Genomic DNA, 25,179 nt, shown 5'->3' on the forward strand with positions numbered 1-25,179 from the left:
GGTGGGGAACCACCACACCACTCTGACTTCAGCAAAGGCCTCAAACCGTTTTCCTTTGAAGTTGCCTTTGAGTCTGAGGATCAAAAGGAAGCCAGATGGAACAGGATCAGGGCTGGAGGTGGTCAGGGCAGGGCTCCCCAAGGGAAGTCTCCCAGACAGGCCATGCTCCCCTGGATGAGTGAGCACATGCATTGTAGTGAGGGGGGATTCCTTGATGTAACTCTCCTGGCTTTCTGCTCACTGATGCAGGCTTCTCTTTCCTTAAAGCATAACACACACACACACCACCACCACCACCACCACCACCACCACCCCACCCCCCACCTGGAGATCATCTGTGTCCTTTGAGAAAATCTTACCATCTTTGGAATCTCTCAAAACAATCACCCTAAGCTCTGTGCTGGCCTCTCCTTCACTTTGATCCTCCCCTCACAGGCCACTGTGTGGAGGTAAGGCACCCTAACGAGAGTCCTCCGTAGTACCGAGAGCTGTCCCTCAGCCTCTCCTCACCCAGGGACGTGCTAGGCGCGCTTTGTTTGGAATAAACCCAGGCAGGCACGAATTGAAAACCTAGGAACCATGCTTTTTGACTTACCTTTGTGTGTGTGATTTTAATATTTACATAAGCTTATATAAAATATATTTATAGTAGGCCTCTGATACATAATAAATATCCATTTGTAATTTATTTTCAGAAATGGAGGTTCAGTTATTTTAAATTCTAGCTATAGGCATATGAAAATATGCATACATTTATCCATTATACATCCACATTATAGATTAAAATCTAGCTAACTGCAGTTAACGTATTTATAATGGGCCTACAGTGTAGCAGTCTGGAATTAAAAGGGAGTGGGTATTTTCCCACAAACGTTGTGAGACCCCTTTGTCATCGCTTTTAATTGGGGAACTGGCCCTGTGAGTTAGGAACAAGCATGATTCCCGTTTTACAGATGAGAACACTGAGACCCAGAAGGTTTGGTATTCCACAGCCAGCAAGTGGCAGAGCCAGGATTTGAACCCGGATCTCCTGGCTGCAGAATCTGTGATCTTGAGCTTGAGGTCATGTGGCTGCTCTCTCTGGAGTTCCTGGTTTGGGGGCCTCTCTCCTGAGAGGTGTGGCTCTTCTTGGGCATCCACTCTTGGGCCTTGGCCTGCTAAGCCCATTTAAAAGACGTTTTTGTCTTTTTATATTATTTTTAGTTTTTTTTTCATGATTTTTACAAATCCAGGTAGGTGGCGACCCTATTCCAGGCCAGTCAGCCCTTTCCTTTACCATTTCTCACAGTCACAAAACACTCTGCACGCATGACGTCTGCCTGCCCCACGGTTTACTGAGCCCCCTCATCCAGTGGGGAGGGTTGACAGGCAGAGTCTGAGGAAGAAACCCCAGTGGCCAGTGGTTAAGCATTTGGCTGCTCACTGAGATGTTGGCGGTTCGAATCCATCAGCTGCTCTGAGATCAATGTTGCAGTCATTGTAGTCAATGACTGTAATCAATGAGCCATCCATCCCAACCAAACCCTGGGACGTGACGCCCCCGCCGACTGGGCTGGACCGAGAGCACAGAGCAACCCTGCTCCGTAGGGAGACTGAGGCTGTGCATCTTTGTCCCCATAAATGTGACCCAAGGGGGCAAAAGCACTTTGCAGATGTGATGGAATGATTGGCTTCGGTGGGGAGATGACCCTGCAATGGGGGGGGGAGGGGGAGGAAGGGGGGAGTGGGCTCTGACTGCCAGGGTCCTTGAGAAGCAGCAGGAGACTTGACTGCAGAAGGGGAGAGCGTGGTGCCGTGATGAAGACAAGAAGTGAGGAAGGGACACAGGACAAGAAATGCTCATGACCTCCAGAGCCTGGAAAAGGCCTAGTGGATTCGCTCCTGGAAAGGAACCGGCCCTGCTCACATCTGGGCGTGGTGTCCTTCAGAGCGTCAAGTTAGTTTGGGCTCGTGGGGACCCCTTGTGCACCGAAAGGAAACCCCGCCTGGTCCCATGCCATCCTCGCCATCAGTGCAGCCACCGTGGCAGTCGTCTCCTTGAGGGTCTTCGTCTTCCCTGCCCCGCCACTTGACCCAGCGTGCCAGGCCCTCCGGACATGTCCAAAGTCCCTGAGAGGAAGTCTCGCCACCCTCGCCTTTAAGGAGCACTCTGGCCGTACTTCTTCCAGAACAGATCTGTTGGTTCTTTTGGCGGTCCAGGGTACTTTCGATCTTCTTCACCAGCAATTGCTGTTTCTTCTCAGTTTGATTCGTGCCCCAGCACGTTGTCAACGAAGGTCCCTGAGGCTTGCCTCTATCCGGGGCCTTAATGGTCCACTCCACTTTGGCCAAGGGAGGTGGCCCAGCGCCTTGAATGCATGTTCTCCAGGTCACCCTAACCCCCATGTTCCGGGAAGCAGACAGCAGGAGGATTGGGCTGGGCTGGCTGGAGTCTATTCATCTGCAGGCCCCCAGGCTCCTCTGGACTCCACCAAGCCCACTGGCTGGCCAGGTCCCGCTCCCTGACTGCTCCTGCTTCCTCATGGATACCTTCAGGGCAGGGGCCAAAATCCACACATGGGTAGCTGGGCCCTGGTGCTCCTGGCTCCTCCTCCAACATTCCAACTGGCTCAGGCCAGGGCAACCTGGAATGCAGGCCATGCAATGAGGGGCTGAGGTTGGGGACAGGGACTCTGTCAGCACACCTGGTTTCAACCCCACCTCTGCCTGTAAGAAAGGGGTTGTGCCAGGGAGGAAGCCAAGGGGCAGCAAGGCAGAGGGCTGAGGGGCTGGCATGCACACAGCCCGGACACACACACACACAATGCACACACGGCATGCACACAGCCTGCATGCACACACAGCCAGGACACACACACACACACACACAGCCAGGACACACACACACAGATGGCATGTACACATAGGATGCACACAGCCAGGACTCACAATGCACACACGGCATGCACACAGCCTGCATGCACACACAGCCAGGACGTGCACAGCTGGCATGTACACACAGCCAGGATGCACACAGCCAGGATGCTCACAGCCAGGATGCACACACAGCCAGGATGCACACAGTCAGCTCACACACAGCCAGCACACACACAGCCAGAACACGCACAGCTGGCATGCACACACAGCGGCATGCACATGAGTTTCTTAGGTTCTCCTTGACCTCCCAGGCCTGGGCAGGAGGACCAGGAGGTCTTGTCATTTGGGGCATGTGCTAATTGGGGAGAAGGTTCCCTGAGTGGGTTGTGGCATGGAGTAATCCCCAACCTCCCAAGTCTCCTGTTGGGGTTCTCCACGCGTGCAACCTGACACTCAGGGGTCAACTTGCCTCACTCAGTGTGGCCCTTGGCAAGCCCTTTCTCTCCCAGAGCCTTAGTTTCCTGGTCTGTAAAATGGGCACCTGCTGTGGCAGCACCCCCTCGAGTTGTTGAGGTAAGAGCCAGCAGTAAGGGGTGAAAGGCCAAGCCCCCAGACAGACACGAGGAGGGCTCAGGCAGACCACACGGAGCAAGCAGCCCTGAAGACTGCCTTCCCGATTCCTCAGACACGAGTGGCCAGGCCCTGGTCAGGTTTGAAATAGCAGGCCCTCCTAAGGATTCACTCACGGAAGAGTCTGGAATAAAAAGGATTTGAGGAGGAGCTTTCTGCGTGTTTGGAACCCTGGAAGGAGCCCTCATGAAACAGTGGTGAAAGCACTTGGCTGTTAACCCAAAGGTCAGAGGTTCAAACCCACCCGCTGTTCCGTGGGAAAACACTGACAGCCTGTCAAGCCCCAGGAGCAGTGCTGCCCTGTTCTGGAGGCAGCCGGAGTCGGGATGCCGCGTGGAATCTCAGGTGGGGGAAGGAAGCAAACGTACACTTGTTTACTAAGGCCGGCCCCTTCCCACTGAAACTTTCCAACAGAGTGTGACCTGCCCAAGGTCACACATGAAGGAAATGATGATGCTGACAGAGAAAGCAGACAGGTTTGGGGCAACTCCCATGCACCCCCCTTCCTAGACCCAGAGACCTCGGGCTTCCGGAGGAAGAGGGGCTCGCAAGCTGCCCTGGCAACTAGGAGGCCGCCTCCTGAGATGCCTGTGGGGCTGGCCCAAGCCCCTTCCTCTGAGCTGCTGCAAGGCAGTCAGATTGCTCGCCAAGGACAATGCAATCCCGGAGGGGGCGTGTCCACGGCCACACTGCACCCTCCTAGGGAGTGCCTGCTGACAGACAGCAAGCCTCCACCTAGGGACGGTCCTCTCCCCCAGGAGATGGACTGGCTGGAGGGAAGGGCTCTCCCGGACAATGTGACGAGGGAAGCCGGGAGCCAAACAAGTGCCTTTGTTCGACCAGTGCGGTGAGGCAGCCATTCCTCACTTATCAACGTCCTCGTTACCTGACGTCGCACATTTATGCCACCGCTGCACCATCATCTGACCACACCACGTATTAAAGGCAGCCGCCGCCAGTGTGCCAGATGAGAGCAATGCTGGCTGTGAGGACCTGGCGTGTGCCCACGTGACTGGGTCGTCGGCTCCCATGTGACAGTTATACAATAATGTCACTTGACCACTCTGCACTGATGTCATCGGCAGTTCTAGAAGCCACCATGTTAGTGCTGCGTGGTGCAGCGATCTGAGGGGGGTCATCCTCCACTTTTGCCTCCTGCCGGTTTTCCTCAGTCAACTTGGTCTTTGGAACCCGTAACCATGGCAAGGGGGCAGGTGTGGATGTGCCCACTGGGTTTAAACAACACACGCATATTCTCTCCTACTTCTGGACACCGGGGGTCCACAATGGCTGTGGCTAGATAGCCAGCATGGCGTTGGCTGGTGCTTTAGAGGCTTTAGGGGAGAATCCATTCTGGCTTCTGGAGGTCGCCCACATTCCGTCCACGGCTTGAGACTCCTTCCTTCCCTCTTCAAGGCCAGCAGGGCAGCCCTTCCCGGACTGCCGGCTCCCTGGTTTCTCTTCCACTTTGTAGGCCCCTGGTGGTTACATGGGTCATCCCATGGGATGCTGGGTCATCCCGCCCGGGTAATCTCCTTCGTTTAGGGTCAGCTGTCCTAGCAGGTTCCCTTTGCCACGGAGCCTGACCGATTCAGGGGTGTAGGGGATTTGGAGGTGAACATCTTCGGGGGTCACTGTTCTGCTGACCATACCAGGAAACATTTTGGGGACAAAAGGAACATTTGGACAAGCTCAGTATTCACTAAGCTCCTACTAGGTGTCAGCCCCTGTTGCGGGCCCTGGGAGCCGGTGAAGAGTCCTCTGGGATTGACATCCACACAGGGCCTGCACCCTAAGCCAAAGTGCCCGGGTTTTGTGCTCAGGAGAGAATTAAAGCGGAGCTGGGGGATTGTAACTGGGGTAGCTAGGGGAGATGGAACCCCCTCGCTCTAAAGACAGGTAAGTGAAGACTAGAAGGGAGGGGTGAAGGAGCGAGGGGGTCCCTGCTCCCAGGGAAGTTTGCTTGGTGAAGCTCTGAGCTTTGTCCATCCCAAAGCATCGGTTGGCTTCCAGGTTCACTTCCAGGGCCCATGAGCGCCTCCTCCCAGCTGGATGGACCTGGGGGCTTTGAAGGGCATGGTGAGCAGGCCAGGGCACTCAGGCCACTGCCTCTGAAGGTCAGCCTGGGTGGAGTGGTCATTCCTACCGCTGGGAGGCACCAGTCAGCTGGGCCCAGTGGGTAGGAAATGATTGATGTTTCCTGGTAACACGCAATGGAAGCAAGTGGTGCACGCCAGCTTCCCACCTGAGCCCGATGCCGGGGCTCCCCACATGGCTGGCACTGTCCCCAGCCCCAGCCCTCTCTGGGGACCGCAGTATGCAGTTGATGTTCAGCGAGTCAGGGAATGCTGGAGCGTTTTTTGTGCACCAGGAAGTGTAAGAGCACCCACTTCCCTGAGCTCCGAGACCATCCCCTCTCGGGCAGAGACCGCAGAGACAGGCAGGAAGTCAGTTCTGAAGATTGCAGAGATTACAGTGTGGGGAGTGGGGTGGAAGTGAACCTTGATCAAAATGAGAAGCCACAGCTGACTCGCAGCAGCCTTGGGGGGCAGACTTGGCGCTCCTCAGCCTCTCCATTCACCAGGAAAGGCTTTCCCTCCTCAGCTCTATCCCAGCCCCCCATGCGGGGGGGGGGGGGGTGGTGGTGGGGGGGGGGGGTGGTGGTGGTGGTGGTGGTGGTGGTGAGGGAGAGGTGGGGGGGGCTTCGAGCAGGCTTCGTTCACTTCTGGTGAGTGGGGCAGGTCACATGGGACCCCAGGCTTTGTGTCTGAGTGAGAAGGGACAGCCTGGAGGTTTCCACAAAGAACAGTTCAAAACCAAACAGGGCCTTCATCCACTTTTGTCATTCAGTCACGCATTATGTTCATCCCCAAGAGATTTTTCATCAGCCCCACAGGGCCCGCTGCCTGTGAAGCAATATGGAGAGCCCTTTCAGGCCGCGGGAGGGGCTCCGGGGGTGCAGCCTCGCCCAGTGTGTGTCGTGGACACCACAGGGGCAGTTCCACCCTGCCGCACAGGCTCACTGTTAGCATTGACGCGATGAGATTGTTTCTTAATGTCTTTTGTTTTTCACCCTTCACGTTTATTCCCCGTATGATTTACATACAGCGAGTCACGTGGCGTCTGAAACGGACACACTAATGAGTTCTGACAGGCGCATCCGGCTTTTCTTCATCTCCGATTTTTGGGGTTAAGGTTAGTCTGACCTGTTCTAGGTCAAAACTACATTTACTCTTCTGCCTGGCTTTTTCTGCGCTGAATGGATTTTTAGGCATTCCCTGTCGTTCCAGGACTTGTCCAGTCCAGCGGGGTCCTGGTGGCCGGCCATCCGAACCAGCAGTTGCTGTGCAGGAAGATGCCAGGCCCCTGCCAGTCACTATGACAGGCAGTTCCACTGGGGGGCAGCAGATTTGGAGGGTGGGGAGCATTGCGGGGCTGGAGACCTGGTAGCTTCGTGGGCTGCCACAGGCAGCAGTTCAAAACCACCAGCTGCTGCTCGGGAGAAAGCCCAATCTTTCTACTTCTGAGAAGAGGGTGAGCGAGGAAACCCACATGGGCAGCTGGGCTGTTCAGAAACTCCTATGAGACCCAGGACAACTCTTCTGTGGGCCACACCTTCATTTAGAGGCAGGTAGAATTGAACCACCCCCTCTTAGAAACGGTCCTTTCTGAAGGGAGGGGTCCTCCCCATCTTCTCCCCAACTTCTGGTCATTGTAGTCAAGCCTGCGTGTACCCAATGACATCCCATCAGGGCTTTGGTTACCCTTGACAACAAATGGGGCTGGCTAAGCCCTTTTATGTGCCCTGGGTACAGTGCTAATGTTTAAACTGGGTTGTCTTATAATAGCAAGACACACATTGTATGATTAATAAGTTCAGGACACAAACCCTTTGTCTGTCTGTGGACTGCAAATGTTCCCTCCGGGTCTGTGGTTTCTCTGTTCATTAGAGGGTTCTGAGCAGAGTGGGGACCAGGAACCACACAGGCTCCCGGTGGAGCATGGGGGAGCTCAGCGGAAGAGATTCTGTAATGGTTCTGGTGAGCAGGGATGAAGTAGTCAGATTCTGGCAGCAGTACTGAAGGATTTGCCCAGACTAAGGCAATCCTGGAGCGGAGAAGACTGGGGGTAGGGTGGACGGAGTGGGTGCGGTTGGCTTCAAAGACTCAAAGGAGTTGCCCCTTGCTGGGAGGAGGTCACGGGAGAGGCAGGTCTGAGAGGAAATTTAAGTTGGCTTCCAGACCTGGGAGGCTTGAAAAACCTCTTAATCAACCAAGAGAGGATGCTGGCTTCATCGATGGACATAGCGTCCCGAGGGGGGCAAGGCGGCCGCTGCAGATGACCGAGCGAGTGTGAAGAGGGTCCCAGCTGCCCCTAGGGACCAGGAAGGCAGGCGGCGCCACGGGAAGACGGTCTCAGCATCCAGCTGTGTTCCACGAGGCGAGGGCTGGGGTGGCCACCACCCTGGGCACTGCACCTAAACTCTAACCCATGCCCGCATCTAAGAGAGTGAGGGGCTCCTGAAGCAGGGGCTGCCGAGGAGTCTGATGGGAAGAGTGCACCCCCCCCCAGGCCCACTGATCAGAAAAATCACGGTTTCATCGTCAACTCTGAAACGACTTTATTCGACACGACAACTTCCAGTTCTTTCTCACGCGGCTCTTGGCCCCATTCCAGGCATCACCATCGACCTTGTAGGTGGTTTGCATTGAGGTAAAGTGCCCTCCGCCGGCCATTCCACAGAATGCAAGTGCAGCCCTCGGGCGGGCGGGTGGGCGGGCAATGGAAGCCACTGGCTGTTGCGTGGCGGTGGAGTGGGGTCAGGGCAGGGCTGGGAGGGCAGGAGCCCATCTTCCCCACAGGGACAAGGGAGGGAAAGAGTCGAGCTCCTCCGTCCCAGCACTCCATCCATCCATCCCAAGCTCTCGAAAGGCACCTCATGACCTTTTGACTCAAAAAAAGGGGGTGAAATAACCAAATTCTCCCAGTCCAGGAAATGGTTTGGACATCTATCTTCAGCTCCTAATCTTCCAGGCCCCAATCAAATCAGGCCTTCAGTTACGGGGGTTTCCTGGGCGCTCCTTCCGGGACACACCCCCAACAGGAAGCCCCAGGCAGTGCTGGTCCACACGACAAAGAACAAGCCTGCACCTGCCCTCCTCTCCTCCCTCCTGCGCCTCCAGCTCCGAGAGGAAGGTGTCAGGCTTCTTTGGACACACAGGACATAGTTGTGGGCAGTGGGCAGGAGCGCCCATGGTCCCTCTGTCCTCCTCTCTCCCCACAATGTGGTGTTGAGAAGGCACAACTCACCACGAACATAAATACGAAGACAAAAAGAACGTGAAAAGAACCGACTATTAATTAAACACATCTATAAAAATAGTTAGGACATAACTCTGTTCAAATAAATACAAAATAAATAGGTTCTGAGCAGTGTGATCTGTTGGGTCGGTGGAATGTGAGGCTGGTCCCACTACGCCCCGGTCAGGATTAGACATCCGTCCCCTGGGGTGTCAGAAACAGACTGTACTGCAGACCTGCCCCCACCCCACCCCGTCTTCTCTCTGGAAGCAAAAAACCCTGCACATTTGTCCAGCGTGTCTCTCTGAACAAAGACCCTTTCCCTAACGATACGTAATTAAGGCTTTCACACCTGTTCCTCCTTCACCAGGGGACAGACATGTCACCCCTGAAGCACAGTCCCGCATGCCACAGCGCAGGGACAGCGAGTTTGGTCTGGGCCAGCTCAGAGTCCCAGGAGACACAAGCAGAGGGCAGAGCCCCCAACCTGCAGGCACCGGCCTGTCTGGAAGCCATGGGCCATGGTGGCAGGGAGCAGAGTGGCCACTCATGCATGCTCAGGACATCTGGGCCCATCTGCTGCCACTCACATGGGGGGGGCACAAAGGTTACTCTTGCCCCTTGCTCACAACGCTCATGCCAGCAGCTGGTCCAGGGGAAACCCCCTTTTGCCGAAGGATTGCGGGCAGGCGACCGGAGAGCAGGGGGTGGGCGAGCCGCCCTCCTCTTGACGGTCTGGACACGGCAGGAGGAAGGAGACGAGGCGGCCTGCGTGATGTTCTGGCAGCGAGCGTGACATGAGAGGACTAAGCCAGTCTCAAAGCTCTGCCCCTTGGCAGGCACTGAGGGACATGCCCCTGCCTCTGCACTCAAGCGCCTGACTCTGAGGAACACCCATGGACAGGTGTCCCCTGGAATCCACGTGGGGACCAGCGGGACAAACCCAGGGGCACATTCTGGGGCGTCCCAGCTGGGCTTCATTCACAGAATGAGAGGCTACACGTCCTGGACGGAGGCCCGTCACCGCGACTGGACGCCCAGTGTGATCTTCAGGTTCTCATACACCACATAGCTGATGCTCACGGCGGGGATCACCTTCATGAAGTTGGGGGCCAGCCCTCGGTACAGGCCAAAGGCCCCCTCGGTCCGCAGGATGTGTTTGAAGAGGCTGCTCATGGTCACTTCCGGGGCGCCCTCAATGGAAGCTGCAGTGACAGGGGCCGGCCACCCATCGTTGGTGCCTTTCCTCACTCAGCACCGCCCGACTCCCAGCTTGCCTCCCCACCGGGGACAGACCCAGGCTTACCTTGTGCTTGCATGCGGGTCCTGACCAGGGCCAATGGGTAACTGGCCAGCTGTCCACAGGTGCTGGACATGGTGCCGCAGGCCAGGAGCACAAACACCCCGGGGTCTGCGCTGTTCACTGCATAGCGCTGCAGCCAGGCGTTCTTGAGCGTCTGGGGCGGGGGGGTGGGGGGGGCGCAGGTAGGGGTAAGTCAGGAGGACCAGGGGGGCTCTGCCTGCTTGTTTCTGGCTGTCAGTGGGGACTCTCCAGACAGGCCAAGGAGCATGGAAAGGGGGAGAGGAGGAGGAGGAGCACCTCCCTCCCCGGCAGGTAGTTTAACCTGTGTGGTCTAGCCTGCTCAGGATGGCCTGGGGCTGCAGGGGCAGGCAGCGTGACAAGAGCATTGCCCGGCCCTTGCAGGGAACCAAACCACTGCTGCCGAGTGGATGCCAACCCGTAGTGACCCTGTAAGACAGGGTAGAACTGCCCCTGTGGGTTCCCCAGCGGCAACCCTTCCTGGGGGTAGAGCGCCTCATCTCTCTCCTGAGGAGAGAGGCTGGTGGCTTTGAACTGCAACTCATAACCACTGGGCCACCAGGGCTGCTCTTGCAGGAACCCCCGCTGTGGTGCGGTACCCATTCTACATGACTCCTGAGGCTACGCAGGGGAGCCAGGTGGCTCTTGTCTAGGACTGTGCCTAGCGTCTTACCTCATAGACAGCCAGGTCTATGCCGGCATAGGGGATGATCCCCAGCATGTTGGGGACATAGCCTTTGTAGAAGGCCGCCACGCCCTCTCTGGCCAGGATCTTCCGGGCACAGTCCACCATGCCCGAGTACTGGCCTGTCTTCCGCAGGGCCATCCGGGTCTTCAGGACCTGCAAAGCCGGGTGGGAGGGTGGGATGCATGAGCACAGCCCTGTCACCAGCCCAGGCCCTGCTCCCATGGGCACTGCCCAGACCCCAGGACCAAGGCGGCTCCTCACCTCCATGGGGTAAATGCTGCTTTGGGCGATGGCCCCTGCCAGGGACCCTGCCACAAGCCTCTCGTGAATCCTCAGAGACTCCTGGTCACCGCTGACAAGACGTTTGATCTAGAACAGGAACAGACAGACACACGGATGCAGACGGCCCATTTTGAAGGAACTGGCACCCAGTGGAGCTGGGCGGGCCTCGTCCAGGGATGCTCAGTAAGCAGCCGCCACCGGGGTTCGTGGGCTCGTGGCGAGGCGGGCGGGCTCCTCACCTGCTCGTACGCCATGAATTTGATGGCTGACTCGGGAGCGATTTTGAGGACGTTGATGCCGTTGCCGCGCCACAGGGATTTGGCTCCTCCCTCACGGATCATCTGGGTGAATCCACCCACGATGCACATGTTGTTACTGCGGGAGGCATGTACCTGCGCGGGGGCGTCAGCCTGTCAGGAGATCTCGCTGGTCTGACAGTGCTCCCCGCCGGCCCTGTGGGGGTGGCCAGTGGGCAGGCCCTGGCTTCTTGGCCTTCGGGGCTCACACACCACTGATTTGGGATCAAGCGGTGTTCACCACACCCCGCAGCAGGGTACGAGTATCTCCAAGGGCACAGCTTTCAGCAACGAGCGCTCTTTGTTACAGAAAAGCAGACAAGAGTTCTGGAACGAGTCACTCTCAGTCGCCCTGGGGGTCCCTGGGATGCTGCCCCAGCACTGCAGTCTGTAATCACTGCAACGTGCCTGGGGCGTCTGGTTTTGCTTTTGCATTTTTAAAAACGTTGGCCAGGGTCACATAGTTGGGATGGACCAGGGCTGGGGTAGGACACTATGTGCCTCCCTGGCTCAGTACTGCGCTGTGAGTTCACACCTTTGGGTCAAGGGAGGGGCCTCCCGCAAGAGTGCTCCTGGCACACAAGGGACTCTGGGGTGACTGGCCACTGCTCAGACAGACACCAAAGTCCAGCAGAGCTTCCCTGCGTAGGCTGATTTCGCAATTCTTCCCGACGTCAGCCTGGCTTATCTTTGCCCTGTACACGTGGAGTCCAGCCCAGCCAAGGGACAGGCCGTTTCCAACTGGCATCTGGGTCAGCCTGAGGCTCCTCATACCCGCCCCTGTGTGGCTACTGTGAGGTGTGCTGAAAGAGAGGTTCCTACCACACCCCACTTCCCGCTGGACTCACCTGTCCTAAGCTGGTCACCTGATGCCTGGCTCTAGTGGCTCAGATCAAATTAGATCCTTGTGTGCTAAGGGTCACCTGAGCTTGGGTGTAACGTTCCCTTGTGGGAGCAATAATTCCAGGGTCACGCACTAGGCTAGAGAAGGACGGGCCCCGAGTAAGGCCCCGGCTGGTCTTCCCTGCTTACCTGCATTAGCACCTTGAGTCTATCCAGGGGAGCTGTGCAGGTTCTGGACACGGCCCCTGCCCCGCCTCCTGCCACAAGGTGTCTCCACCACATGCCCGTCTGTCTCTCCTCCACGGTGAACTCATCGGGGACCGTGAGGTTCTCGCCCACATCAAAGATCTGCGAGGAAGGCCCACAAAGGTCCTGACTGCCTACTCAGGAGTGGAACCCTGACACCATCTGGAAAGTTCTGGCAGGCCAACTGGACCGAGTCCTCTAACCCTCTAGAATGGCCTGCAACCCAGGGGCCACATGGCTGGTAGGACTGAAGATCGAGGCTTCTGGGAAGGAGCCTGATGGAGGAGCCCCCCACCCCCACCCCGTGTAAAGGTGGGCCAAGCCTTCTTCCCTTGCCTGTGGCCTTCGAGGGGCCCAGGTCTAGCACCTGAGGCAAGTAGGGAGCTACATCTGTGGGACAGGCCTTTCAAAGGCCACTGAGGAGCTCCAGCAGGAGCTGCTGACAGGGCCGTTTCAGCTGAGGGTCAGCAGGCTATGCTGCAGGGTCACACCAGGGGACGGTCTCTGAAACCAATGTGTAATGAGATCGCGCTGGCAGAACATTACGCAAGCCCTGAGCAAACATGTCAGGACTGTGCCAGCTCTGGACCATCTGCTCCTTAGCCAGCCTGCCTCTCTGACCCCAGGGTGGCCGTCCGTCCAGCAACTAGTCTTGCGGAAGACCACCTAATTCCACCCACTAAGACTCCAAGTGTCCCTGCAGAGAGAGGCCCTGCCACAGCCACTGGGGGTGGGGGTGGGGGGGCGACGGGGGAGGACACGCTCTTGGCCTCATCTCCCTGAGCTGGCAGAGCAGGGCAGCTGAGAGAGACAGCCGAGGGTGAGCCGGGGGAGCCGAGACGGCCACAGGGCTGTATTCTGCACACACAATGGCACTTCTGACACGGGGAAGGGGAAGGATGGGCGCCACTGCGGCCAGAGGGAGGACCACCACCATGAAAACGGGGCGGAGGCAGAACATCAAACAGCTCCTCTATCTGCCTGCCACGTGGGCCACCGCCTCGCCCCCCAGGAAGGACGGGGGAAGGGTTTATCTGGTGGGGTCGGGGAGGCTCACCGTGGAATGCTTCCAGTACAGTATGATCTCCGGGATGTTCTCCACGGGGTGCAGCAGGTGGTAGTCCCTCCACTCGTTCCAGTCGATGGTCATCGTGCCGTTCCTGTCCATGCTGCAAGACAAGGCCCGCGCGCGCGGTTGTAGGGAGGCGTGGGGGTGGGGGTGGGTGTGTTCTGCGCCAGCACCCCCGCCTGCTAGCTGCATGGCCCACCTCTAGGCGAGTGGTGCCCCTCCTGCCCCTGAGGAGCAAAAGGCCGGAGGGCTCCACACCCCACTTTGCGCAAAACAATGGAACTCTGATGGCCCACGCAAACCCCATTCTGGTCACCTGGGTGACAACAAATACTTACTAGGTGACAGGGCCCCAGAAGCGGCCCGTTCGTATGCTGACAGACAGACAAGGGAGGGTGCAGAGGAGAGAGGAGAAACAAGACAGGTAAGTGCTCGGAGCAGGTGTTAGTGAAGCAGACACACAGACAAGACGCGGGGGTGGGGGGGCACACACGGCATGGTGACACACCCCTTCCACCCCCACCCCGGGAGCCAGGGTCCTGAGGGTGTGCCAGAGAGAAAGGACCTCCTAGGGCCAACCCTGGCCACAGCTCCAAGCCCACTAGCCCCGCGGGCTCCCATCCCTGGGAGCTCCTGTTCCGGGCAGCATGCTGGGTGGGGCACAATCCGAGCCGCTGGTCTCCCTTCACCTACTTGAAATCCTCCCAACCTGCTAGCCTCTTCTCGTCACGGGTCACTGGGGGCTGGGCACAACGCCAGGGGGCGGGGGTGAGAGCTACACTGAGGGTCTGGGGAGGGGCGACCTGTTCATCCTTGCAAACCGGGGGAAGGCAAAGTTCAGAGCAATGGGCAGAATAGCCCCAGGGGTGTCACTTAGAGCGCATGGAGCGAGGCGGCCTTAACCACTGACCTCTTGAGAATTTTCTCTGCTTGCTGCTCAGATATCTTGACGCCCAGGTCCCGCAGGGACTGCATGATCTCCTGCGCATCGATGCGTCCTGTCGCAACAAAGGCCGCCAGTGAGGGGCTGCTCACACCGGGGAGTCCCAAGGCCAGGCCCCAGAAGGCCCCACTCACCATCATTCTTTTTGTCTAAACTCTTAAACACCAGCCGCAGTTTCTTCTCATGGTCTTGGAGGTAATGGACAAACTCCTCAAAGTCCAGCTGCCCATCCAGGTCCTTATCTCCGGCTTGCACGATTTTCTGCAAAACAAAAGGGAGCTTCCGTCCTCAGCTGGGGCAGCAGCCTGGCCCTGTCCCGCGGAGGGCCCTGTCTCAAGGAATACCGGTGCCGACCTGGGCATGGACGGGGCCCCCACAACACAAGCCACATCTGGAAAACTAGCCCTCTTTTGTTCCGAGATAGAAATGTTTTCAAACACACGCTCTCAGGCCGAATAAGGTGCCCCCACCCCTGCCATGACCCCTATTCAGGAGCAGTCTTAAAGGAGGTTCCATTCTAGATGAATCATTTCTGTGCCTGGAGGTTACCTGTAGAGAAGCGCAATCAGGTTCTATACAGTCTGTGTCCTGTAAATTGTACAAGCCCCCCTGGGAGCGCTCAGGGGGTTTGAGGTCAACTAGCACTAAGTCAAGATGCTGACTCACCTCATTGCTGGTTTATTATGTTACTTGTTTATGATATTACCTATGGATTATGTTGTTTGTTGGCTGTATCATGTGTATGCCTTATGAAAGAGCTGTAAGCCCCATTATAATATCCATTGGAAAATACATTCACTCACTCAGTCCTGACATGGGACAAGGAGCCCCTGTGCCCCACTGTCTGTCTGTCTTTAGTATTTTCCACAATCGCCAAGTCGCTCCTGAGGACCGGTTTGAGTGTTGGGGACACACTCACCCCAACAGAGAGCCTGCTACCTTCTCAGGACAAGTGGCCTGAGGACCAGCTTGGTGCTAAACCAGGGTTAGCTGTTCGTCTCCTCCACCGCGCTGTCCCTGGCAACAACCTCAATCCCAGAAACTGCATTGGCCCACAGAACCCGCCCGTCCAGGGGGGCCATGTGGGGCAGAGCTGTCCCCTGCCAATGCCTGCTGGCAGAAACACTGCCAAGAGCACTCGGGAGCCAGGGTACTACTCTTGGACATGTGCTAGACGGCACTGCCAGTCCCGAGTTACAGGGAAATGAATGATATCATTACCACCACCTCTCAGCAGTTCTACCTAGTCATCATGCAGTATCCTTTCCAAGAGCTCTCTTAGTGGGTGGGGTCAGCTCTGTTCTGCCGCTTCAATCCATTTTACATGGCAACCTTCTCTACAGACACTTTCTCTTTAAGAGACCTGTGAACCTGCTTTAGCCACTCTGGGAGGCAGCATGACTTGACAGAGACAGAAGCACAGGATGGTCTGGTTTTACTCAAGGTCACAAAACTAGTTGAGACATCCTGCTGTCAGCCTAAAGGTTTGTCACAGGCCCCCCCAACCAGCAACACCCTGAGCCAAACCAGAACTGAGACTCCTCCCAGGAAATCGGGTAGTCTTCCAGTGTCTCGGATGCTCTCAGAGAGAAACACTCATTGTCCACAAACAAGGGCGGGCTTCCAAGACTTTCAAACCAGGTAAGGCTTGAAAACAGCCAGACCGGCGGGCTAGCCCACATGCTCAAACAATTATACAGTCACGGGTTCTCTCTCAGGCGAGGGTACTCTTGGCGACTGCTCAGCCATTCAGTGTGCTGGGAGCCAGGCCCAGCGGTGCTGGTGCCCACTCAGCGGCAGGCTGGGGTTGGGGAACTTCCTGCAGACACTGGGCTCTAGGCTGGAGCCAGGGTCCCAGCAGGAGTGGAAGTTGAATCTGCATTCCATATGGGGCGGAGGCCAGGGGTGACATCTGAAACTTTGATCTCAGAGATGCTCTGGCCCCAGGCAACCTTGGGCCTTAGCTCTCAGCTAAGGACACCCCTCCCAAAACTCTCCCCTCCTCTCCCCTCCCCTCCCCAAAGCTCACTGCCCTTGAGTTAATGCCAACTCACAGTGACCCTAAAGGGCAGGGTAGAGTCTGGGAGTAGAAAGCTCCTTTTTCTCCAGAAAAGTGGCTGGTGGTTTTGAACTGCTAACCTTATGGATCAGAGCTCAATCTATAAGCACCACACCACAGCTCAAGGACAGCCCCGCACAGCTCACTTCAGAATATTCCCAAGTTCTAAGTGCCTACCTCAAAACCACTGTGCTCACTTTCCGTCTCCTCCTGGGACATGCAGGCTACCCTTGCCGGCACTGCCCAAGCCCCACTGCCATTGTGAGCATCGGTATGTCTGGAAACAGCAGCAGGCACTGTGAGCTCAGCGTCCCCATCTCTAAGATCAAGATCCTGCTGCCTCTCGCTCTAAAGGGCCCTCTGAGAGATGACTCTAGGACCTGTGTGTCACTTTGCTCCCCCTGGGCACAGCTCTCTGCATGTGCTGCCCTCCTGGGAGTAGGGCCATCTCTGCTCTGTGTTCCCCAGCTCCCGGAGTCTCCAAAGAGTGTGTCTGCCTGAGAAGCTAGGCTGCCCCTATTCTCACCAGCAAGTGTACTTCTCAGGAAGCCCCTGCGGCAAGGGGATTTCTTTGGGAGATTCCATCTCCCACAAGTGCCTTCTCCAGAAACTCCCTGAGCCCGTGGTCACATGACAGCCAGTCATTCCGGCTGGAACCGACAGCTGGAACACTCCCACATGACAGACATTCCTTCCGCTGGTCTGGTTGAGGACCATTTCACACATGCCTACCCTCCAGCACCATCCATCCATCCATTCACTCATCCCACACATGCTGACCTGTCCAGGCACAGACCTGTTTCCACTGGCGATAGGTGGAGAATTCCTGGGAGGGGATAAGGACACTGAGCTTGAAGATGGACTTCAGCTCTGCCGGAAGTCCCTTGGACTCGAAGTACTGGAACTCAGTCTGGGCCTCCCCAAGGAATGGCACATACAGGCACAGGCACAGCATGCTGGCAGGAAAGCCAGGTGTGCGGCTGCCACCTGGGAGCAAGTCTGGAGAATGGGAAATGCCGCTGGGGCAGGGAAAACTTGTCCGAGATAGGGCAGGGCTCAGCTGCCATAGGCTGCTAAGGCCCTGCCCTTGTACTTAATTGAAAAGAAAAGCCCGCCCACTGTAGGTCCTAGCCAACCACCAATGAGAACAGACCCAGGCTGGGCAGGGCGGCAGATTGCTCAAGGGGTGTGTAAAGACCAAGACTGACGTCACTGGCTGGGTCAGTAGACTCTCTGGAAGGGCCAAGGCTCTGCCCTCCCAGCCTGCTGGGTATTCCGTCTGAACCAGCTCCCCCCTTCTGTGCTCCCCCAACCAAGGGAGCACAAGGGCGTATCTTCCACCCTTCAGTAAATCAAGCCCCACAGAGAAAACATGTGGCTGGAGAGATGCCCGCTGAAGGCAGACCCAGTTTAAAGTTTAACTCGGAGGGGGTGAGGGACAGCCCCCTGGGGAGTGAACTACTCCACAGGCTCCTTCAGTCTGCAAGGGACTCAAAGCCCATCAGCAGGCGGAGCCCACCGATCTTCCTGGCACAGACCCAGAGAAGCCTCCAGCTCCCTGGCTGTCAGTCCCTGGAAGTCGGTCCAGGCTCCTCAAAGGCAACCTGCTCCACTGAGTCACCGACATCATGGGGTAGGTCTTCAGTTCCTAGCAGATCTGGCTCACTGCTCCTTTTCAGGGGTCGGGTGGGGGAATATATTCAGTGCCCCCTGGCAATCGAAAATGTGGGTGCTCTACTCCATATCCCTGGAAAATTGTATGGGACTGCTCTTGCAGCCCCCTGGGTCATTCCACGGCCTACAGGGGGCGGCATTGCCCGCTGTGGGCACGGCTGCTGTAGCCGCTACAGGTCCGTGCTGAGGCATCTCAGACACACCAGCCAAGGGTCAGTGGGGCCTCCACACACGGGCGGATTCCCACTCAGAGAGACCAGCAGGGCTAGGCCTCAAAGGCCATGTTAGCTTTTTGATCTAGGAATTTCCGGTATGGATTTAAGTTATGTAAAATGAAAATTCCGATTCTTCCTTGCGTCAGCCACCACTTCAAGTGCTCGGCGGCCACGTGCCATCATGGAGCATTCAGTCCATCTTTACGGAAGGTTTTCCTGGTGAGGCTGCTGCTCTCCAGCCCGACCTGCATCTCCCACCGGATTCCAATCCCAGAGGGAAAAGAATTCCGCCTCTCCCCGCCTCACAGACTCCACGTTCGCACTGCCAGCGCGGGTCAGAAGGGATGGTTCTCGTGTTGGGATCGACACATTTAAAAGTAATTTCTTAACTTTCTAAAAAACTGTTAGTTAAGAACTCAAAGCGGTCTTTAAGGAGTCGGTATTTACGTACAACATTTTTGTTGTTGTTCCTAAAAGATTTGGTGAGCTAGTGAAAATGGGCCTTGGGCTACACTCTGATGAGGCTCCTGGGGGCTGCTGTGCATGTTCCTCTGTTCGCCCTCCAGTTACATTCATGACGCACTGCTGTCCTTAAGCCGCCTGATCCAGAATGTCCCTAATCACCTAAAGCTTCTGAGTAATCGGGCTCAGTTGGGCTCTAAGATTCCAAGGAACAAACAGGCTCATTCTTTCTCAAAAGACCTCAGATTGGTTGTCATGAAGACATGCCACGCACGCACTTCATTCAATGCAAGGAGAGCTTATTTCTGTTATTTGGAAAGAGTTCACGTTTATAAATAAAATTAACATTTTATAACTTTTAAAATAAACTGTTTTGTTGGGGGCTCTTACAACAATCCATAATTTTATAAGTTTTAAATAAATATTTTATAAACGAAATAGGCAAGTTTCAAAATGCTGGCCTTCCTTTGCTAACTCATACGTGTTTGTTTATGAAATGAAAACAGAGCCGTTGAAGCATCCAGTCTGACCAATGTCTGTGGCAGCCACTCCTGTGTAAGCCGGCAAGCACTTCATCTGAGAAAGTTATTCGACTGGAGATGCTCATTTTCCAAGAGAATGCGGCTTTCAAGTAATTTTGGTAAATACAACTGTACTGTTTGGTTCTAATGAGAAACGATAAGAAGAGAATTGAAATTGGAAGGAAAAAGGAGACCTAGATTCTGTATTGTAAGGACACACTGTTGAAGCCATTTGCCCTTCTAGAAAAGTAGAGCAGAGTCTCCTGGACTGGAGCAAAGCTCATTCTGAAGACCATTGGTGTCGTCACCGGGGTGAGATGCTCTCTGAAAATGCTCAGCGTGCACCTGTCAAGACGCTACTTTACAATGATAACAGCCATTAGATTCCAACTCGTGTGAAAAAAGGACTCTAATGGATTTTTATTTGGCTGTTATAACTGAGTCCCATAAAATGTCCTCGATGGGCAAACTTAAATTGGGATATGCTCATTTACTTAAGCCACCTCCCCCTTCTGGGTTCCACAGGTAATCCAGGCCTCAGTTGGCACAGAAACTGGGAATTTGCTCTCCATCTTTGGAATTGCATACCGTGGGGCTCAGAGAGATGACCTTGATTTGCCCCAGCCGTGTAACCGGGGCAGGGCTCTAAGCACAACCTCCACTTGCATCTGCACAAGGAATGACATGGCCACAGGAGATTCTAGACCTCGGCTCCCAGAGATGCTAGGACTTGCTACTGAGAATTACGCCCACTAATCCACACCTGCTTTTGGAAGGCAGCATTTTGTATGGGGCTTCAAAATGTTTGTGGGAAAGTCCCGTGATCATCCCACTGCCTACTTCTTTTTTAAGTGTGTGTGTGTGTGAAGGTGCCACCTGGGCAAGTGTAGCCTCAGCTAAAAAAAACCACAAGCGCCCATATTGTGTGCCAGCTTCTGAACCCACATGAGCCAGAGAAAAAGTAATGACAAAAGCAGAGCTCATGTGCCACTCCCGGTATTCACAGGGGCTGACGCCATCCTCCAGAGCTTGACATAACACACGGAACCCTCCCCCGGCCTTATTTCAATTCTGTGACCCAGATCGACGTTAGTGTCCTCTAATGCCTATTTCTGTAACAGCTAGTATTTGGGAAGCGCAGCCACCCTAGAGCCCTCTGACCATGGTGGGGTTCCAGCTTTCACCCTCACATCTCCTAATGCCACCATGAGCTTGGCAGTTCTCCCACTGGAACGTGCCCAGAAAAGGGAGGTGTGTCCTGCTAATACCAGAACAGCAGGAGTAAGAAGAGGGCAGGTACAGTGCCGGTAGGGTGTGCAGCATTAGGTCATAACGTATTTCCCCTCCTCTGCAGTGACTCAGGCCCCGCAGGAACAGGAATGGTGAAGACACCAAGCCAGCATCCGGCCGCTCAAGCCCCACCCACCCCGTGGGGCTCGAAAACTTCATTGGCTGTGGTGGCCGGGGAGTGTCGTTCAGGGATCCCAGGTTGCCATGACAGCCCAGCAGAGCCGGTTTCCAAAGAGACCTGCCTACACTTGGCAATTAGACACACACAATGAACAGAATTCTCTGAGCTGAGAAGGCGGCCCCTGGGGATCTGAAAGCTTGAATGCCGCCGCCGTGGGCACCTCCTACTCCAGAATAGGGGCTTTCTTCTGCAAGTGCTGCTTAAGAATGCTCACAGCATCCTGACTCGCTAGCAGACATCTTTGCGCAGGGGCAGTGAGAACGAGACAAAGTCCAGTTTGTGGGAAACGGAGACGCCTGAGAAGCAGAGCGAGCTTCCCTGCGGGTCCCCCACCCCCACCCCCTTCACTATGTGGACACCTCTTCCTGGGAGGAATGGCCAGGGCAGGCTGGATCAGCCGCTGACCACAACACCACCCTGAGAACCGGCACTGGAGAAGGAAGCCCAAGCCACACAACTCCCGGCTATCCGCTCGGAAAGAGCTTAAGCTGTCCGCTTCAGGAGCCTCCTTCCAGGCTCCAAACCAACCTTCCTTCCCTGGGGGGGCTGAAAACCCAAGGCAAGGTCGGCGGGGCTCCTGTCCTCTCAGGCCGGTTCTGCTCCCTCTTGGGGAGTAGAGCCAGGGGGGGAGTGTGGGTCTTGGGTGCAGTCCCCTTGCAAGCAGGCCAGGAACTCAGAACACAGAGTGCTAATGCGGCGAGGCAATCCCTGGAAACCCAGCTGGCAAGAGGTGCAGGGCTGAGTCTGGGAAGGGCATTTTAAAGGCGATTTTAAAAGTCAGCGAGTGGTCAGTTGAGGACACAAGGCAAGCAGATCTGTAGACAGGCGCTTGACTGCCATTTCCCACCGTGTCTAAAACTGTCAAGGGGCAGCCACGCTGAGCATATGGCCAGCATGCACGCCTCAGGCCTCATGGGGACTCCAGAAGACTGGGCACCCAGGTGATGCCATAGCCTAAAGAGCCACCGCGCTGCTGAAGCTGCTGCACCCCCAGTCCTTGCTCCTGGGGATGGAGACACGGACCACTCATTTTCAAAGGTGTAGTCCAATCCCGCAAACATTTTTGGGTGTCTACCCTGTGCCGGTCACAAGCCAATTGATTCTCAACCTGAGGCAGCAAAAACATTCACAGCCAGAGCTCGAGTGGCGAGTGGCGGACAAGGTCACTCCTGCTGCAGGGGAGAAAGCTCAGCCAAACAGGCATCTCCATTCGGGTCCTGAACGCCCCGAGCAAGTGAGGCAGGACAGGGCAAAGTCCCACAGGCCCAGAACCAAATCTCAGCCCTAGCACCCTTAATTGCTGAACCGTGGACAGACAGGTGACTTAACCTCTCCACACCTCAGTTTCCCAGTCCAAGAAACGGGAGCTTTACCACTCACCTTGGCACTCGTGGGAAACCCTGCACTCCCAGGAGGGGCACAGGCTGAGACTGCAGTGGCCGTGGTCATTCCAGGTGGGGGCACCAGCCTCTGCACCAACCCCTGCCCTGCCCTCCCCTCCTCTGGGATCAGGTAGGGCTGGTCTTCTGCAGGCCCCACACAAGGGAAGTCTGACTTTTAAGGCCCTGGCAGAGGCTTGACCCCTCCCCGGCACAGGCCACTGGGGCTTGACTCTGAAGGCACTCGATTGCATTTTTGCTTGGCTACACTTTCAAGTTTGTCCTGTTCTTTCAAATGCCTTCCTGGGACCACACAGGCAAATCCTCTCAGATTCCCTATCTCCGAGTTGCTTCTGACTCATAGTGACCCCATAGGGCAGGACAGAACTGGCCCCAGCCCGCTGTGGGTTTCTGAGACGGCAGCTCTTTACTAGAGTAAAGAGCCTAGTCTTTCTCCTGCAGCACGGCTGGTGGTTTTGAACTGCTGACCTTGAAGTTAAGGGTCCAACTTATAACCACGATGCCACCAGGGCTCCGAGACAAATCCGATGGAGAACTTCTTGAACTCAACTCTCCTTCCATCACAAAGATTTACCGCGGCCCACAGAAAGCGATATGGGCTCTCACCTACCCCCAACACCAATGAGACTTATTTAGAAGTTCTCCTCACCCCCGGCTTTTTAAGAAAAAAGGTCCCAGACCACCTCCTACACTAGAAGGTCCTCTAAGGGGGTGTGTTACCTTAGGAAACTGCTCTGCAGGTCCGACGACCAGCAAAATGGTGGGTCTCTTGTCCGTGGCTTCAGCCCTTCCGTTTGGTTTTCCTAAAATGCTTGGCACCTGGTCTCCTTGAGCAGGAGCCGGGGCGCCGGTGCAGCTGGCTTCATTCTCTGCCCCCTGTCGGGAGCCTTGGCACCCAGCCCTAGGGAAAACGCCAGACAGAAAGCGCCACAGAACCAGCAGCATCCCGGCGCCCTGCGAACACTGCGGAGGAGGGATGTGACCACAATCCTAAGGCTTTCTGCCCGGCTCTCTGCAAGGCGAGCCTGGACACTCGGCATGCGGTGGCCGCTGCCTTGTGCCTGGCTCCCCCCCTGAGAGCCGCTCCCTCTGTGAGCCTCACCGGGGAGCTGGCCACAGGGAGGGAGCAGCTGCAACTTCAATATACGCCACTTCTGCAGGTGGATGGATGATGGTTGGATGTCTGGCTTTAAAAACAAAAAAAGCAGACGGAGCAATAGCCAAACAGACCGCTCCAGGCAGCAGCCATTTCCAGCTCCCAATTACTCAGCTGTCCTCGCTCAACTAATGATCAGCACCCAGGCGGAGGACCCAAGCGTCCAGGCTGCATTCTCACTGCAGCAGGGCCTGGCCAATCACCTCTGCCGACACTACCGTGTTCACGATGCCAACTGGCAGCATCCCTCCAATCACAGGCGCACAAAGCCTGGCTTCCTGCGGGAAGCCGGCGGCGACCTCCAGATGAGGCTCCCCTCTCCAGGAATCCCCCCCCCCTGCCAGGGCTGGCTGCTTCCGCAGGGGCCCACTTCCTACTCGCCATGGGGCAGCGTCTGGAATGCAGTCACCATTAAGGTTAACAAGACCCAGAGTCCTTGGCAACACTTGGAAGACGTCTACCGACACTTTTCCTTGTTCCAGTATCCAGTTTTCTCCCATCCGGCATCAGAGTGCCTGCTATTGTCCTTCCTTCTTTTCCCGTGTCTCCTTTTACACTCTGAGCTTCCTGGAGGCAAACTCCACGTGAATGCTTGCTAGTTTCTAGACCCAGGCTGTCCGTAGTCTTTCTGAGCAAAAGGACTGTGAATCAGAAAGAATTACCCCCTCTAAATCGACTGGCTGACAAATGCAGCCCCACACACAAAACACACACACACACACACACACACACGATTCTTTGGTAGTGTTCATAACCTTTCTTCAAAAACACAAGTATGAAGCCAGTTTTAAAAACTTATATTAATGAGGGGATGGGAGAATTACACTCTCGTAGATTGCTACAAGAATGCAACGCAGTACAGCTTCCCTGGAGAAGCTGTCAACATTTCAAAAGCACAAACCCGCTGAGACATAGCGCCCCACCTTTAGGGATTTATCCTGTGGGTGTATTAGCACATGTGGGTAGCCACTCAGCATTATCTTAGAATATTCTCAGCAGCCTTATTTATAACAACACATTTAGAAATAATCTAGTTTTTTTTTTTTTTTAAGGGAACAAGACAAAAACCAAACCCACTGGCATTGCATCGATTTCGACTCACAGCAACTCTACAGGACGGGGTAAAACTGCCCCTGTGGGTTTCTGAGGCTGTGACTCTTCACGGATACGGAAAGCCTTATTTTCCATCTGAGCAGCTGGTGGGCTCAACTGCACCCTGACGCATAGCCACTCTGCCATCATGGGACTGAAAGTTATGGGGCATTCATACAGAACCTACCGCACAATGGAACCCTATGCCGCTATTACTCAAAGGTTAGGAATAACCTTAAAATAGCCTGTGAAATGAGAAGTGGAAAGGTCAGGAGGGAGAGCACAGTAGGCTGAGATTTACTTCTGGGTATGTCTATATGAAGATTCTCTCTAGAAGGATACACATGTAAAAGCAACAAACCAATAGAACTGCAGGGGCAACCAGATCTCAGCATCCTTCTCTCCGTAACTAGCAGGATAGATAGACAAATACATACATATTCCAAAACGCTCACTGCCACTGAGCTGACACCAACTCCTAGTGGCCCCACAGGAGCGAGCAGAACTGTCTCCATGGGTTTCCAAGACTACAACTCTTTCCTGGAGTCTAAAGCCTTTTTCTCCCTTGGAGTGGCCGGTGGTTTTGAACTGGCTCCCTTGTGGTTAGCAGCTCAATGCGTCACTACTATGCCACTAGGGCTCATGTACAAGGAG

The 25,179-nt window shown here is 55.6% G+C and overlaps 1 protein-coding gene across 3 annotated transcripts in view; it reads right to left on the reverse strand.

Moving 5' to 3' along the window:
- Positions 1-8,095: 8,095 nt before the first annotated feature.
- SLC25A25 (solute carrier family 25 member 25) overlaps positions 8,096-25,179 on the reverse strand; it is a 31,068-nt gene continuing 13,984 nt past the window's right edge. The window contains exons 1-10 of one of the 3 annotated variants that reach the window (XM_075560732.1): positions 22,998-23,573; positions 14,610-14,736; positions 14,443-14,530; positions 13,521-13,632; positions 12,407-12,565; positions 11,318-11,470; positions 11,058-11,165; positions 10,782-10,949; positions 10,094-10,244; positions 8,096-9,992 (exon numbers count right to left, since the gene is read on the reverse strand). In XM_075560732.1, the coding sequence (XP_075416847.1) occupies positions 9,808-9,992; positions 10,094-10,244; positions 10,782-10,949; positions 11,058-11,165; positions 11,318-11,470; positions 12,407-12,565; positions 13,521-13,632; positions 14,443-14,530; positions 14,610-14,736; positions 22,998-23,222 (1,476 nt within the window). In that variant the 5' untranslated portion in view covers positions 23,223-23,573 and the 3' untranslated portion in view covers positions 8,096-9,807. Of the gene's footprint in view, positions 9,993-10,093; positions 10,245-10,781; positions 10,950-11,057; positions 11,166-11,317; positions 11,471-12,406; positions 12,566-13,520; positions 13,633-14,442; positions 14,531-14,609; positions 14,737-17,330; positions 17,574-22,997; positions 23,574-25,179 lie in introns of those variants that run through there. The other 2 variants (XM_075560733.1, XM_075560730.1) reach the window with 2 other exon arrangements.

The sequence above is a fragment of the Tenrec ecaudatus genome, chromosome 10 (assembly GCF_050624435.1).
Source record: "Tenrec ecaudatus isolate mTenEca1 chromosome 10, mTenEca1.hap1, whole genome shotgun sequence".
Lineage (NCBI taxonomy): Eukaryota > Metazoa > Chordata > Mammalia > Afrosoricida > Tenrecidae > Tenrec > Tenrec ecaudatus.